This window comes from Zootermopsis nevadensis, unplaced genomic scaffold (assembly GCF_977971745.1).
Source record: "Zootermopsis nevadensis isolate Lab colony 2312 unplaced genomic scaffold, Znev_1.0 Znev_ptg000003l, whole genome shotgun sequence".
In the NCBI taxonomy this organism is placed as follows: domain Eukaryota; kingdom Metazoa; phylum Arthropoda; class Insecta; order Blattodea; family Termopsidae; genus Zootermopsis; species Zootermopsis nevadensis.
The window spans coordinates 11,606,053-11,623,900 of record NW_028259135.1 but is presented as its reverse complement, the minus strand read 5'-3'; the positions used below and the strand labels follow the sequence as shown (position 1 = coordinate 11,623,900).

Sequence of the window (17,848 nt, the reverse complement as noted above, 5' to 3'; positions counted from 1 at the left end):
CGAAGATCGACGTCGTACCATCAACGACTTGTGCGACATTATTGGGATAGGCTATGGGACCTGTCAGCTGATTCTAAAGGAAGAACTCCACATGTGACGCATCGCAGCCAAGTTTGTGACAAGGCTCCTGTCTGAGGACCAGAAGCAGAATCGACTTCTCGTTTGTCAGGAGCTCAAAGATCTTGCAAGAACCGACCCCAACTTCCTTTCTAAGGTTTCCTCTTCCCAAAGATGAAAATTCAGCTAAAGGGAAGGAGATTAGAGACGATAGAAGAGATTCAGGCAGAATCGCAGATGGTGCTTAACAGGCTGACAAAGAAAGATTTCCAGGGATGCTTCCAGGCTTGGCAGCGGCCATAATAACTTTGTCCAGCTAGTTCACTGCAACATGGCTACTAGGAACAACTCGATATACAATCAAATACCTCCTTATTTCCACCTATTAATCTATGAAGCTCCTAAACATGCTATTCTCTCCATCCTCACATTACTTCCTATCAGGAGCAAATACACTTTCTCCTGCCATTTTCAAACACCCTCAATTAATCTTCTTCTCCCCTATCAAAATTTGTAAATAAATGGAAGACTAAATTTATACTGTGACTTCAGATTTTTAGTCATTAGTCACAAATAAATGACACAACATTTAAAAATGTCAGGTTTATTAACGTGTGACAGCAAGAACAATAACAACAAATTTTCATTAATTTTTAATGAGAATTCAGTCACTGTCTGATTCATCAGACTCTTCATCAGCTTCTTTCAGCCACTGTATGAATGGAGCCACCTGAAACATAGTAACATACTCTTTTACACTTGAGGTTGAGCCGTCAATTTTGTTCCTCCAGGCAACTTGTCACTGTATATATTACCTGTTTGCGGAGAGCTGTAGATGTTGAATTTTCATCGCCACTGTTATACCACTTCATGATGATGTCCTCTGCCAGAATGTCTTTCTCATATAACAGATGAAGCAATTTGCTTAAGCCATCATGCAGTGTGTCCGTTGATGATGCCATATCCTACATGGGAAATATTTCACATGCAGTCTTTGCATTAATCTGTACTAGCAGTTCCCTCAATAAAGGTAGAATGACTCTTCCAGGTAAATGCACCATATTTATTTAATACACATATGTACCATTTACCTCAAGGGCCTGTAGGCAGTCATGCTGAGCATCTGAGTTGCGTACATAGTTTTGGAGAATAGGGAGGAAGTCTTGAAGCATTTTGTTGAATTCTTTTAAATATTTTGGTGCCGAGTCAGCCGAGCGAGCCTGGATCGGAAGGCTGAGCAGTGCTTTCACCACAAAGTAGTTCACCTCCCTTACACTCACGTTATATGCATATCGTGAAGAGTTGATCTCCAAGATCAGGTTGTCAGGGTGAAGCTTGTCATCATAACCTCGTGTCAGTGAATCCATCACTTCACTGAAGAATACTGTATAAAAATTAAACAGAAACAAAATATTCTCATATGATGTGGCAATCAAAAAATCTACAGCCTTAATTTCTTCTTCATACTTGACGTCTTTAACAGCTATTGCACGTTGCCTCCTTCAAAGCAGTTAGTTCCTTTGTAACTTGATAAACTAGTCCAACAATTCTACCACTTTTTGAAGTACCTATGAAAGTCCTGCGTTTTATACTCCTTAACTGCAGTCTGTAATTCTTATATGAGCATGATGATGTACTCGCACTCTTTTAAGTGAGGACTAACTTAACTTGTAGAAACCTGTCCAATTCTGTACTGACTGCACTAGTTTCACCTTACAGCCAGTCTACAAATTTCTTCACTCCAACCAATAGCCCAAAGAAAATTCATTGTCTTCATGGTTCAGGTGTTTTGTGAAATCTATTTCCTTTTTGTTACTAATTTTATGAAGTACAAACATACCATCGACATGTTTCCTCTGTTAACGTAGTTTTTGAACACCATGACACAATTAAAATACTAGAACAGCCTGCAAAATACTGACCACAATGTGTACTCACAGTATGTATCATCAGGGACAGGTGATGCACGGTCAGACGTCTCATTACTAGCTGAAAGCTCTTCTTCACTCTCACTCTCACTGTCTCCTCCACTTGTCCCTAACCAAAGACCACACAATTTCTGAGCCTGTCCACTGTCTTCAGAGTCATATTCTGTCTCATCTAAAAGCAAGCGATATGCTTTCTCTGCTAATTTCTCTTGTTTATAAACTGTAATGGAAGAAACAACAAATCTTATTCATCTTTATCACCAGTAATGTATTAAACTTGCTGGCTGAGTTTGACTGATTAATCACTTATATAATGCCACCATATCAACTGCACTAGTTATGTAGTATTTTCCTGGAGAGACAAAAAAACCTGTGGACACCTCAGTTATGACAGCCGGTCACCTGGCGAAGATTCACGCTTTACGGCTTTCAAATAGAAGTCTCAAATGTTACTGTCACACCAGTGTGCTCAATTTAACTTTGATGGTAAGAGAATTAGAATTGGAAATAAAGATGTAACCAAAATATTTCTCCTCATTGCTTAAATGTTCACAAAACTTGGCTCTTCCTTCACATAAAATGTTTAAAGTATACCATAAACTACAAATACTGATAGCACAGCTCACCATCATGATCAAGACTCTGTTTTCTATGTAAAGGACCACAAACAACAATGTTTGCATCTAGATGGATGTCAGAAGGCAGCACGACACCTGGGCTTAGAACAGACCCTTTACAAAGTCTTACACCTGTGCCCAGTTTTGAATCATGTCCAACAACAGCACAGCTGATATGACAGTTATCCTAAAACACAATAAAATGTATATGACCTTCATCTACTACATTACTGGAGAGCTACCCACGAAAGTCAGTGTAAACCAATATAAGTATTAACATAGATCACTGTATCTGTCAACAGCAATTTATTTTTATTTTATACACAATGAGAGCCGTCGTAGCTGTCAGTATAGTGACTAGCTACAGACTGGACGACCAGGGCTAGATCCCGACGGGGGCAGAGGATTTTTCCTCTAGCCTCTTCTTTCAGACCGGCTCTGGGGCCCACCCAGCCTCCTGTCCAATGGGTACCGGGGTCCTTTCCCAGGGGTAAAACATGGCCGGGGCGTGATGCTGACCACTTACCCCAATCGAGTGCCGAGGTCAAGAAAGAGTAGGAGCTATACCCCCCCACCCCAAGCGCCTGCATGGTGTGTAGTGGGACAGCTTTACTTACTTTTTACTTTACTTTTTATACACAATGAAGTTTTTATAAAGTCATCTAATATATATGATAAAGCAGATATTTCAACTATGACAACCATCTTCATGGCTCAGATACTATCACTGTAACACAGGTAAAACATGTCCCTCAACCTTATACCAAATGCCTTTATAAACACCAATAACAAAAATATATGTGCTGACAGGCAAGTAAAGCAATCCAGATTAATTAATACCGTAGCAGGTAGCTTATATCCAATAAAATCTATGTACTGCACATTTTTGAAACAACTAGAACATTTTACCTTACCCCAATAACAACATTATCCCATATATAAGACTTATATATGGTCACATTCTTGCCTATATGACAGTATTTGCCAACCACAGAATGACTAATATGGGTGTTCTCCCCAACGCTGGTATTCTCGCCAATGACGATGTCTTCCTCCAACAAACAACCCCTGCAGTGAACAAGAACAATCATTCAGACGTAACTTCTGGTGCATCCTGTATATTAGATGCATTACTCTATAATTATGCTGGTCATTGTCCACTATCCAACATACATTTAAAATACACAATGTTTCATAAATTAATAATAAATGCTGACAAAACTAAATACAAGCTCATCCCAGATTACCTGAATGCGGGACAAAGCATTACACACAAACATATAACAGACCCCTCCAAAATGAGCACAGTTCAAATATTCAGAATGCTCTATCACACACTCAAAGAACACAAACTGCTAACTAATGAACCTCAAACAATAATTTAAAAAGATACATCTATGATAATTAACTTACAATAAAACAAAATCGGTAGTCAAATGTTTCTCATGAAATACCTTCTTCTATTTCCGGTTTAACAACGTTTATACATTTTCTGGTACCCTTTTACGGGTCCCAACTTTCTATTGGCTTGATCTATGGACATTCGGTAGGACTCCCTGGACGAGGGATCAGCCCGTCGCAAGGCCTCTACCTATACACAGGACAGCACAACACAGAAAGATGCGGACAAACATCCACGGCTTGAGTGGGATTTGAACCCACGGTCCCAGCGACCAAGCGGCACAAGGCTCACGCCTCGGACCGCGCAGCAACTGCGGACCCTTCATATAATACCTAAAAAACAATAATAGTACATAATTTTGTCATCCACTACTTCTCATTGCTGATCACTTACATTCTTGTACAATTTCCAATAAGATGATTCTCGAATATTAATTTTAAAAAAGTCACCTATTTTTCATTCAAAAACTATATTATGGTTACATAAAATCTTCTGTCTGCATAGAAGGCATACTAACTTTCCAAGTCTGACAGACTTCTGCTTATAAACATTGTGCCGAAGAAACACATAAGGTTCCACATCCTGGATAAATGGTGAATCAGGAACAAATGGATACACCCAACGATAGATAATATCATGGCTGAAACAGAAATTTCATTGAAAATTCGTATATATAGGGCCTAAAAATTACCATGTACAGTGGGGAATGTCTTGAAAAACTGAACAACAATCACCTACTTAATGGTGTGAGTTGTGACTAATCCCTCTTAATATTACTACATTTATCATATGACAAAATCAATAATTCTCCAGAACTTTCACCACACCTGACAGACTGGTACATTTGCCAGTTTGAAACATGGGCAGCATACTGGGCCTCATCCAATTTGTACCAATAAATGGTACTTCCAAGAATTTCCTCATTCATTAACAGCCCACGAACAAAATCATCTCTTGTTTGAAAATCAAAGTTGTCAGAAAATAGCGGTGGTACAGCAGGAGAGCATACAGCCACGTGGGTGTCTTGCAGATCATATCGCAGTTCTACTTGAGGGCAGTCACTATACGTTTCCTGCAGATTGAAACGTATTCATCATTTTACACCACATCTTATGTAACTTCTTTAACTGTATATTCTGAAAATGATAGAGACTAATTCACTGCAAACCATCTCCTCACAATCTTCCAAATATATCTCCTTCATTTCATGCCTTAAAATTGCTAGTTTTCATTTATAGTACTTTTTATTTGCATATATATATATATATATATAAAGCACACAAAACTAATTAACACAATTCAGTCTGATACTGGGAAACTGTCACAAAAACTTTTATCTAACAAGAAACGTTGAAAGTTTGAACATTCTGATAAATCTGATTCAACTGATGGATATTTTCCATTCTTTGTTTTCAAAATGCCTGCCTGGATTACCATTTTCTTCACTGACATGCACAACAACATTAAACTGCACTACTTTATCTCACTACCCTGTACTGTAGTGCTGAATGCGAAGTTACTGTATCAGTTCACAACAATTTCCTGGCCTAACAAATTGATATAACAACATAATGCACTTGACAAAAAAGTTGTAGCACTTATTTGGCTAGAAACCGGTTTTCGAGTGTTCTTATTGTGCACACAAACAGTACCAATGGAATATTTATCCGTTTAGTTCCAACTTTCATCTTGTTATGGAGCAACACCCTGCCTGTAGATGAGTCCACTGTGAGAACCGCTTTATCATCAACAGAACGTGAACAATAACCATGTCCAGCCTCCTTGTATACCATTGTCATTACTACACCCTTGTCCTGTTTCTGCAACTTCCTGTACAATGAAAGATTGAGACAGAACAAATAACCAAGCTCCATTATAATTTGCTGCTCTTATTTCAAAGCAGTAAAATATTTATATTTTATTTCATACAGACAGAATATATTAAAATAAAACTTCCTTTTGGGGACAATTCTGTATGACATGTAGCTATAAACATTTACTTTGTTACTCTTATCATACTATATACATTCACAGAGGACTATAAGTACAGGAACTATGTTATGCTTCATACCAGCTACATTTTAATATACTGTTCTGTTACAGTCACAAACCTGTGATGTTCCAGAATGGGTAGTAAGTTTACATTTCCAACCATGTCACCAAATACTAGAATGAAGTCACTCCTTATAACAGCCTTTGCATCCAAGTCCCGCATAGCATCACCAAGTGAGCGACAGGTCTCAGATACCATCACTGTTATTACCATGGCAGAGGCCAGTTCATTCCACTTGCTCTTCCTACAAAGTGACACAACATATAACTATATATGTATATAACAGTGCAATCTTGTCCCAACTATATTTGTTTCATGTTTAACATAAGACAGGATTCTTTCTTTCTCCGAAACCTCCACATGCTCAATATAATACAAAAACTGGCATAGTTTAACCATGAAATAATGGGTCAGTACAATACCTGAAAAGTTAATACTACCACTACATAAACCCTATGATTATCAGGCCCTTATATACAGTACAGGAGTGTTATTCCAAATAATGTCCTCACCTAATATGCTCTTTGATAAGATCTGCATGTGAGCTGCAGAAAAGAATTACTTCTTGAACTGAAGACAATGCCAACCATTCCAGTGTATAATCAAGCAGTGGTGTGTTTACTACAGGTACCAGAGCCTGCAAGCATTAAAATATCAGACACCTTGGGTCACTTGTAAGTTGGCTAACTATAAAAATTGACACATCAGGAGAAAAACTGTGTATTGAGATGAGACTACACAATGTTATTTTCTTTTCTTTTCGAAATAACACTGCAAGCTATATGACATTTTGCTTCATATTATAAGATACCAAAATAATGATTATGACAACATACTGCTGGTATAAAATATGTAATCGGATGAAATCCTCCCTTGAAGCTGTCGACAATCACAACAGCTTGAACTACGTCTTCCTTCTGTAGTGTTTCTGCAGAATTTTTTAATCCTTTGGAGGCCCTTTTCGACATTCTGTACGGAAAAAAATTATATTATAACACGTATTGTATAGTTTAACTAATACCCTAATAATCATTTATAAGAAAAACAAAGACACAACACGCGTTACATCAGTCATTGCACACACAAGACCAACATGAATGTACTCCCATCTATCCGCATCGCTTATGAAACTACTGTAACAACGCTATGACGGCCAGTCGGTATTATTACTAACTACCACCCCACCCATTAGCCATATAATGGGTAAACCTTGTAACTTTTATTCACAACGCACTTGAAAGTCACCGTAATTTATTATAAAAGATGATAAATACAAACTTTAAAGATATTATTCAGATATAACACTTTTGCCAGACAATATTAATTCCTCTACATGTGCAGTTCTTAAACATCTCCAAAAAATCTGATGATCTGAAGCAACAGCAAATATCCTCGACAAAACATTTGCTCAAAAACTGAAAAATTATATAAAGACTGTAGTTTATAAACAAAACTTCGTTAATAACTAGGAAATCAAAGGGGTCCCGAATTCTGGAATTCAGGAAAGGTTATCACTGCCTTCCAAGAATGTTGCCAATTGTCTTTTATAATTACAATTAAATTCTTTTATTCCCGATCAGGCAAGCGGTACATTGAGGTAGTCCGGTAAGGCGTCACCCGATAAATGAATTTTCAAGTCGACGAAACGTCATCAGGTATGGCACAGTGGGCCACACCCCGCAACCTCAATGTCACTTAAACCTAACCTAGTAGACCTTGCTTCATATACGCACGAAACAATGCAACACGTTTCCTTTGGATCATAATAGCCACACTCGACATTTGGTGGATCTTTTCATTTTACCAACTACAGGATCGAACCAACTTGACAAAAAAAAGTATCTGAATAATTTCTTTCGGTACATACGCAGGTCATCATATAACCTGTGAAATTGGGCTTTCAACAATCTTTCACTTACAAGTGGAGGGAACCAAAAATAATTTATACGCTTTAACCTTCTTATCAAAAAGTGCACACAGAGACAGTCTCAACAAAAACCATACCAAGAAAACAATTGAAAGTAATTGTTGACTACGAAAAGAATACGTAGAATCTATTGACCGCCTAACATCAGCATGTGCCATTCTAGCAAACAATGGATACATAATAAGACAAAGTTTGTGCAAATCTACACTATTCTATTTATTTATTTAGTGTTCTGTCTGACGACAGGTCCATATGAACAGGATCCTTCCATCCTTTTCTCGGACTGGGACCTGTTCATATACGTTCTTGGCAGATGATCCAGAAGTGGTTTGCCATTGCCTTCTTCTGTGTGTGAATGGAGTAATTGCTGGGATGCCACGGAGAAACCGGGGAAGCCCCCGGAGGAAAACTCCGTGTTGCCTAGACCACGGCCTTGCCCAACACAAGTTATAAATTCGGGCGCCGTCGGGAATCGAACCCGATACCCCAGGATTACAAGGCCAACGTTCTAACCGCTAGACCACCGTGGCTCTACACTATTCTATACACAAATAATTAGGCACAGTAGGAACATCACATATTATAAGGAAAGTGATACAATCATAAGTTTAAAGCCTTGGTGGTGGCGTTCAAAACTGGTTCAAGAGGAAATAAGAAGAAATAATAATGATAAATGTGTCTGTATCATGAAACCAGTCACTGAAGACGGAAGTAGTCATCTCCCGAAACGTCGTGATAATGTCCAACATAATATTCCTATAATGAATCAACCAGTAATGAATCTTCAGAGAATCAACACTAATATCTGTTTCATATTGGATAAAAGTAAACAACAGCTCAATGTATGCTTATTATCTACGAGCTTAAAAGAATTAAAACTAGAAATGAACTGACAGTTAACGACGGGGAATGGAACACATTGTGCCTCGACCTTGTCATGTGACATTTGCAGATTTGCAGCCGTCTCCAGAGGTGGAAACTTGCCTAACATCGATTGTATCTGCTAACGGTACTTGTGAATTACAATCATTCGCCCGCGACTATAAGAAACATGAGTGATTTCTAACTTTCTTTTTGCCGTTAATATATCGTAATGAGAAACGTGTTGACCTGTTAAAGGACAAATGGAAGGAATAAGTATTGTAGTGACAGTTTCTAGGCGGAACTTGAAATTGTATTACTTACTGGACATTTTAAAAAACCTCTCACTCTGGAATATTACTGTCTCTGACGTATTGTTGCGGAGCGCTGGCAGAATAACAGAAAGGAAGAATAAATGTTCTCTTTTCGCAGCTTTGTAATATACTGCCAACAATAGAAATGGTTGTTTAGTTATGTGACATTTCCTGACAGATTGCCTCTTGAATGTGTACTCGTCTGTTTTGCTTTTGTTCAGATTTTTGTACCTATCTTCTTTAAAGGTTACATCTATAAACAATGATTAACAAGTACCTTTATTAGTTATTATCAAAAAGGAGGTTTTCTGATACACAGAACTGATGGCATGCTGCAATACTTTATCTACAGCCACGTCATAATTAAATTCGAAGATCAAACTCCATTAAAGAAATTCAAGGCAAAACTCCCTGAAGCAGAGAAATGTAAAAAAACTATTAAAGTTCTCAGTTTTACTGGTACCATCATTCTCCTTTGCATCTTCGTATTTTGTCATGGCAAAACACTCTTGTGGCCTTGACGTCATAATTGGTGTACGACAAAGAGAGAGATATAGCATATCGACAACTCAAAGAAGACTCACTAGATGGCAGTATAGGAGAAAATCTATCCCCTGGTAGAGATTTGACGTCTTCAAGGCATTCTTTTTTTTACGTCGCTTTCCTTCTGTACACGAACAGCGAAAATGCTGATGGACTACTGGACAAGGTTGGACGAGCACACATCAAAGCCAGTATTAACTCTTTGAAGCCGAAGATCGTCTGAATATTATTTATGAATTCAGTCCGTACCGCGAAGAAAACACTACACCTCACCATTACGAAAATCAGCTGGTTAACCCTTTGAAGCCGAAGCTCGTCTTCATAATATTTACGAATCCAGACCGTACCGCGAAGAAAACACTTCACTTAACCATTAGAAGTCGAATCAGGCGGTACCACATAAGATTTAACAAAAGAACATCCCGGTCAAAGCCTTAAGAGACCGCGTCCGACTTTGATCTGATCGACGATGACTTCAAGATCATGACATCAAAGGATACATTGATCAATGAGTTGGCAGTGGACGCCAGGAAGATCAGCAAAACACAGATTCCTACCTATCCCGAGAGTACAAGGCTGATGGTGCGGTTCAGCAAATTGCCGCCCAACGAAGGAGCTACAACCAGACAAATGTAGACAGAAGCTACTGAAACACTGCCTAGTAATTAACCACTGCATAAACTATTGAGATAATTACCAGAAGACACAAAGCAGTTTTAAACAGCGTCCGAAAGGCAGCACAAAGTGTACCACCTTAACAACATCCACGGTGATAACTATTTTCTATTTTTTTGCTGTTTGCGGATTTAGAAACTGGATCACTCGAACACGGCCACGTGCGAGATTTTATTTACAGACAAAAGAAAAACTAGTACATGGACACGAAAAACAATGAAGAGGAGAAGACCATAAAATAAACCCAAGTTAAAAAAAAAAAACTATCAAAGTGCGGTTATACTTGAGCAGTGGCCTCTTTTATTGCTAATATCCATGGAACTCAGAGACGTCTCCATAATGACAATGCAGTTCGCATTGGTTCAAAAAGACCTCAATTGTCACTCCGAAAAACATGTTTCCGCATCAACGGCAAATAATGTCATGTCACGTGACATTTAACCAATGTTCTCTATTTGTGGTGCTTTCTGACCCCAGAGTTAACAAATTATTGGGTGTTCACGCTCTAGCGTGAGCGAGGAACGACTCGTGGCTCCGTCCATGTCCGTCCGTCTTCCGCCACACTGCTACAACAATGGCCTTGGGTCACGTAGTTATAATAATAAGCATCGGACCAAACTATAACAGTAACCTTGGCTACCAACACTGTCTTTGGCATTATTGTTGCAGCCATTGTTACAGAACACCTTTAGAACTTTCGTGTACTCAAAAAGGTACACTCTTCCAGTCTTGTGACATTTGTTGTCGGGAAAAATAATATACGAGGTGCGATCGGAAAGTTTCAAGACTGCGTGTATAAAAACCCGTACACTTATCTCAGGTATTAAATTCATCCATCACCCTCGAAGTAGTTCCCCTGGGAGTGAACACAACGATCCCAGCGCCGCTGCCAAGCCTGGAAGCATCCCTGGAAATCTTTCTTTGTCAGCCTGTCAAGCACCATCTGCGATTCTGCCTGAATCTCTTCTATCGTCTCAAATCTCCTTCCCTTTAGCTGAATTTTCATCTTTGGAAAGAGGAAGAAGTCACACGGAGCTAAGGAGAATGCGGGATGACGGCCATGGTGTTTGAGGCCAAAAACTGCCGAACTTTGAGGGCGGTGTGCGCTGGCGCGTTGTCATGATGCAGCAGCCAGTTGTGGTTGCGCCACTTTGACGGCCGCTTCCGTCCTTTAGAATCAGCTGACAGGTCCCATAGCCTATCCCAACAATGTCGCACAAGTCGTTGATGGTACGACGTCGATCTTCGTGAATGGCCTGCCGAATCTTCGTAACATTTTCGGGCGTTGTGCTCGAAGATGGTCGTCCAGAACGCTCGTCATCATCGACAGAGGTTCGGCCACTTTTAAAACGTGAATGCCACACAAAGGTTTGTGCATGACCCATTGCGGACTCCCCAAATGCTTGCTTTAGCATTTCATAGGTTTCCGTAGCCGTTTTGGCGAGTCTTTGGCAAAATTTGATTTGTTCAAGAAAATCCGCCGTTCCGAAATCGCAGGAGGGTCGGTGTAATGCACTACCAAAACGCCCGTAACTAAGAAACAAATGCTAATTCGATGATGCCGGCTGGCACACTGATTCACTATGAATGTAGGCCGCACCCTCTAGCGGCAGAAGCTCGTACTACATCCGGTTCGCCCTCTATTGCCACAGTCTTGAAACTTTCCGATCGCACCTCGTACAGTCGCTACTTTAGTCTGTTTTAAACTCCATACACAAAACAAACAAGAAGACTTCGCTGACTGAGACGCTATGAACTTTTTTAACAATACTCAGGAAGCGAATGAATACGTTACAAAGGTGTTATGAGATGCAAATCGGTACAACAAGAATAGTCACTGCAAGTAATTGCGAACTCTTACTTCACTGCTATGGTTAGGCGCAGAATTATGGGGGCGCGGGTGAAACCCGTGTTACACGATGTGGGAACACGGAATTGCGCAGGGTTGTGTAATTATAAAAGATTCGTATGGAAGATTGTATCATCCTGCATACGGAGGGGGGGGGGGGTCCCCATTACCAAGGGTCGCCAAGAAGCAACGAGAAGGAAAACAGTGCTTTCGCCGTCAGCGAGTCTGTCTTTTTCAGGAGAAAGATGAAAAATCTCTTTCACATTCGAACAATCAAAGCCCCCGAGTTACATTGTTGAAGCGTCTTTTTGACGTAAATACGTCTATATTTTAGGGTCAGTGTCATTCGGCAAAAGGTGTTACGAAAAAGTGTTACGAAATAGTGTAACAAAAAAGTGTTACGAAATAGTGTTACGAAAAAGTGTTACGAAATAGTGTAACGAAAAAGTGTTACGAAATAGTGTTATGAAAAAGTGTTACGAAAAAGTGTTACGAAATAGTGTAACGAAAAAGTGTTACGAAATAGTTTTACGAAAAAGTGTTACGAAATAGTGTTACGAAATAGTGTTACGAAAAAGTGTTACGAAAAAGTGTTACGAAATAGTGTTACGAAAAAGTATTACGAAAAAGTGTTACGAAATAGTGTAACTTCATTGTTATGTTACCTAGGAAACGTCAAACTTCATTGTTATGTTACCTGGGACGTATTTACGTCAAATTCTCCGGAACCGTGGTTCCACTGACAACTTTTTTAACAGTTTTTTTTCCTGAAGACACCCCAAAACAATAAGAGGCAGAGGTTGGGGCCCAGTCTACAGGGTGGCCAATTCTGTCCACATCCATGGCGAGTAGAATATCAGCAATCCATAGAGATTAAATCTCCATGAATTGTTCTCTGTATTCATAGATATACACGTACCATTACATAAATATCGAAGCTTTTATTTAAACTTTCAACCGGGTATTATTTCGTGCGTCACCCTGTATAACATTCGTAGAATTAAACGTTTAAATGCTATTCCATATACATCTCCTTTCAGAGCTGCTTGCTGTTTCTATCTTTTTCACATTAACACGTAATATACTGACACAACTGAGGATAAACCAGACTTAATTATAATGATAATTATAATATCGAAAACGCACTAGAAGTACCATCAGCTACAAGGTAATGATACAAAGGTGGTTACGATCAAAGACATTCAGGTAGTATTTAGAGAAATATTTTACGAGGACGGGAGGTGATGGGACTGGATTAGGTTCGTGTTCAGCATCGGGTTTCGGTGTCAAAACTTTCTAATGTCCGAGAGCTGGTATTTCGGTAAGTTACTAAAAAAACCGTAATTCATTCATGAACATTAATTCAACGCAAATGTGTTATCACAAGCACACGATTATTATTTGGACAGTCCCTCGTTTCCGAAACGTCGTATCTGAAAAAACCTAGGACGATAACCAGTGTACAAAGTAACATCCACATACGTAATTAATTTCACATTTTAACCAACTGCAAATACAGCCTATGTATACATGTGTACATATTTTTCATGTACTGAAATTATGCAAGATAAACATAAGAAAAGTCTGAGATAAGATGTACACTCATTCAAAACTAGAGGAGATCTGATAAGACAAAGAATTCAATCATTAATTCATTAACATTAATTTCTATACATGACTTTTTTCTACTGTTCGAAATGAACTTTTAATTTCAGAATAAACTAAACAAACTTCCTGTTAAGCATAAAACATACACGACGTAAAGGCTCAATATTTACAGGGCATACGAGTACATTAAGGTACTCACATAGATAGCATCGCATACGTAATTCTTCATGCACCTAATTAGACTTAAGCTAACAGCACCTCATTTACAACAACCAATTATACAAATTAACACTAATATTTACATTCAAACATCAGTGCAATTATTTAGCTATTCGTGGTGAACAGATACCATCAAACACTCAACAGTGCGTCATGTATCGCCAGCCAACTCAGAGTACGTAGGAAAGTTTTAAGTTATTCTCTGCAATCTACAGAGAATATAAAACGACACGGAAAAGACTTCAGTGTTGCTTCTCGATTTTCAATCTGTTTTTCGTGTGATTCTTGTGTATAAAGATACAAGGAGAGAAGAGACACGTGATCCTATTCCAATAAAACACTGATTTACTTTCGTAACAATGTATGCATGCAGAGACTTCGTAACCAGCAGAAAACACGTGATCTAATGTAATAATGGGAGTAAAAGGCTTAACAAGCGTGATCTTCGTGTTACAGTGCTTAATAATCACACAGACGTTGCTTCAAAATAGAATCGGCTCCTTGCATAACATAGAGACCTCAGAAGAATTTCTCCAAGATCCAGATTTCTGGTCCACTTGTTCGTATCACTTCAACTCCACAAGAATTCTCACAGTGATTGTGGAACCTTACAATGATATTGTTTGGAACAACACAGTTTTAGAATTGATTAGATTAATACACAGCAAACTGAATATAGCGATATTAATAATTGAACAAGAAGATAAATTATCCAGTGGATACGCACCGACTATAAACCAACCATTATCATCACAAATTCGTGAGTATCCTGTAGAATCGGCACATTCTTATATGATTATATCACACAGCACTCAGAATGCTTTATCACACACAACAGACAACAGATACCCTCAAAACAAATGGACGCCGAAAGACAACTACCTCGTTCTCATTATTTTGCATGAACGTTGGTATTCAAGTGCAATCCAGCAAATGGAATGTTCCACACTCTTCACCGACCTGTGGAATCGACAGCGGATTCTCAACGTAATTATCGTTGTGAAGTATCTAGACTCACACAAGAAGCAGAATGACGTAATGGTTTACGACCCTTTTGATATAAAAAAGTTGCCAGGAATTATTAATGTGACACCAGACGAGGTGGCCGAGTTACATAGATCTTACTTGGAGCGGACATGGAATTTAAAAGGGTATCCTGTAAGGGTCACAATGCTTCACTCGTTTCCAAACGCCGTATTCAACTGTAGATCACTTAAAAAATGCCCACACGACGGGCGTAACTGGGAAGAAACAAGGAACCCAGAAACACACATGAACTTAGCCCCAGTCGCCATCGAACCTCAGGACAGCTTATTAAATTCTTTCTCTATCAACGTGTGTTCTTACGAAGGGCGTGACTGGGAGGTGTTGAGGAACCTCGCCACATATATGAACTTCACCCCAGTCATCAGCCAACCGCGGGACGGGAAAGGATTAGGCTACAAAAATGAATCAGGTTTCACGGGGTCACTGGGAGACTTGGTGTACAAAAGGGTAGACATCTCTGGCAACGAAAGATACATAAAGGACTACGACGCAGACATAGAGTTCACCATGCCCGCCTTCTACACACAGCAGCTGGTGGTAATAGTTCCGAATAGTTGGTCACCACGGTAGTGTGGTACGTTCTAAGAAGACTGAGCGAGAAAGTGTCGTTCCTCACCAACGCCGTTGACACCATGTCAGTGTTCCTCACGATGTCTCTCAGTTTCCTCACGAAGATCTCGGCCTTGTCTCAGAGACTGCTCATCGCATCCTGTCTCTTCTTCAGCCTGGTCGTCATGTGTCTCTTCCAGAGTTCTCTGCTCGACACGGTCGCTCACCCGCGCTTCCAGCCGGACATCGACACTCTCCAGAAACTTGACAAGACGGGACTACCCATCATCACGCTGGACCGCAACCTTCTGGACACATTCAACGAGTCTCCGGCCTTGAGGAACCTCGCCGACAGACTTCAGCACCAGGACGTGTCTGAAGACGCTCTGTTGCACAAGATCGCAAACTACAGGAACGCCTGTATGCTGACCAGTAAGGGAGAGGCCCTGTGGTTCCTCGGCAAATTCCCCAACAAGCTGCACATCGTCAGCGAGAGTCCCAGGGAGTATTTCGTCTCGTACATGATCCCAAAGGGCTCTCCGTACGCCACGAGGATCCACAACTTGCTAGGGAAGATGAGTCAGGCGGGTCTGGTGAGGAAGTGGGACGTGGACGCCAGCTACAGACTGCAACTGAAAGCTTTGCGTGAGGGCAGAGCTAACCTTCAGGACACCGGGAATGCGAGGGTTTTTGCACTTTTTGAATTCAAATTCTCTTTCTTCATATGGGGAATCGGTGTTGCGGTCAGTCTTACAGTATTAATGTCAGAGATAATACTGGGATGTTTTCAAGGAAAATTAGTATTACTCTACACAAATAGCATGAATGGCCCTGAAACGTTTTCATGAATACGACACAATGGAACAGGGAAATTTTTTTTCTGGTTTGACTGATCCCGATAAGCGACAAATCCTAATTTAAATTAAGAGAACACACTATATTTTGATTAATCGAAATTTAAGATGTAACCAGAATCAATTTAGTTCCTTTATCCGGAAAAATGTACCAACAGAATGTCATATTAGTGTTCTCCAACTTTATTACATGAAAATCCGAGCTAATTTTAAGTGGATTATTTATTAATCCGATCTGCCTATGATTATGGCCTTTTTTCGTCCAGATATTAAACAAGTTCTTTTCATTGATTACCGGTACAATTCTTCTCAGAATTTTATTAAAACTCATATAAAAGGACTGAGAAAATATGACTTTCATATAACTACTAGTGCTAATAAAACTTTAATAATAAATGTCATGACTAATATTTGCCATAACCTACAATACTACATGGCATGAAATACCAATATCTGTGGCTGAAATTGAACAAACAAAACCAAATGACGTGGGAGTGAATGATGATCCACTACCGCTAAATGGGAATTTCGTCACAAGATACATTTACCATTCACATTCCCAAGAGCACAATTCATCTTGTATTTTATTAGACCAAGATACCATATGACACGATCGGAACTTTTTAACAAGAAGTGACACTCATTAGTTTAAATTTTAAATGAATTACATAGATGTATACATAAAATTACGCGGCCGCTCTTGATTGAACAACACAGTAATATGTTCACTTCAAATGTCCATAAAAGTCCCCAGTTCCTTTCTCGTATTCGATAATAAATTTTCATCTAGTTATAATTACTAAATGGAATTAACAACTCACCACTTCGTCAGCCATTACCTGCGTGCAATTTGGCCACTAATGCAAAAATTATGGGGAAAAAATGTTCACGAGTTGCACAAAAGGTGAAACTGTGTGGACCTTCCGGTGAAAGTTGGTATCAGCTTCGTTCAATACAACCTTTCCACACAGAGTATGGTGTGTATAAATGCTCTCACTGAAACAATCAGTTGTTAGATTTACTTTTACGCTGTTTCTAACGACAAACTCGTGGTTTCTGTCCAACGAGGCAACTGATAATGGGCCTCTCATTTACACGAATCAACTACAGACCTCCGTTCATCAATGTTTCACGAGTAAAAGTAATTAAATACAAACATACAAGTAACAGAGCTCAAGCGACTGGATTGATTTTCTTCAAACTCGGTATACTATACTTTAACTAGACGTTAAAGTATTTGATTTGGGTTAAACGTATTTCATTCTGAGAACGACGTATCCTTCGGCCTGATGGTTTATAGGAAGCTGTTTCCGGGGGTAAAGAGGACGGAACATGAAGCATTCGT

At 39.4% G+C, this 17,848-nt stretch overlaps 2 protein-coding genes across 5 annotated transcripts in view; one reads left to right on the top strand and one right to left on the bottom strand.

Annotated features, from left to right (window-relative positions):
- Positions 1 to 645: 645 nt before the first annotated feature.
- Positions 646 to 17,848, bottom strand: part of eIF2Bepsilon (eukaryotic translation initiation factor 2B subunit epsilon) — a 50,375-nt gene continuing 33,172 nt past the window's right edge. Inside the window, exons 1-13 of one of the 4 annotated variants that reach the window (XM_022081302.2) lie at positions 7,142 to 7,160; positions 6,894 to 7,026; positions 6,570 to 6,694; positions 6,116 to 6,301; positions 5,657 to 5,834; positions 4,832 to 5,076; positions 4,522 to 4,644; positions 3,517 to 3,670; positions 2,612 to 2,789; positions 1,996 to 2,205; positions 1,149 to 1,441; positions 873 to 1,022; positions 646 to 787 (exon numbers count right to left, since the gene is read on the bottom strand). In XM_022081302.2, the coding sequence (XP_021936994.2) occupies positions 722 to 787; positions 873 to 1,022; positions 1,149 to 1,441; positions 1,996 to 2,205; positions 2,612 to 2,789; positions 3,517 to 3,670; positions 4,522 to 4,644; positions 4,832 to 5,076; positions 5,657 to 5,834; positions 6,116 to 6,301; positions 6,570 to 6,694; positions 6,894 to 7,026; positions 7,142 to 7,152 (2,052 nt within the window). In that variant the 5' untranslated portion in view covers positions 7,153 to 7,160 and the 3' untranslated portion in view covers positions 646 to 721. Of the gene's footprint in view, positions 788 to 872; positions 1,023 to 1,148; positions 1,442 to 1,995; positions 2,206 to 2,611; positions 2,790 to 3,516; positions 3,671 to 4,521; positions 4,645 to 4,831; positions 5,077 to 5,656; positions 5,835 to 6,115; positions 6,302 to 6,569; positions 6,695 to 6,893; positions 7,027 to 7,123; positions 7,161 to 17,848 lie in introns of those variants that run through there. The other 3 variants (XM_022081304.2, XM_022081308.2, XM_022081306.2) reach the window with 3 other exon arrangements.
- LOC147874985 (uncharacterized) lies at positions 15,092 to 16,546 on the top strand. Its single transcript, XM_087359601.1, has 2 exons — positions 15,092 to 15,637; positions 15,700 to 16,546. Exons 1-2 carry the CDS (start codon positions 15,092 to 15,094, stop codon positions 16,495 to 16,497), a joined length of 1,344 nt encoding a protein of 447 aa, XP_087215727.1. The 3' UTR covers positions 16,498 to 16,546.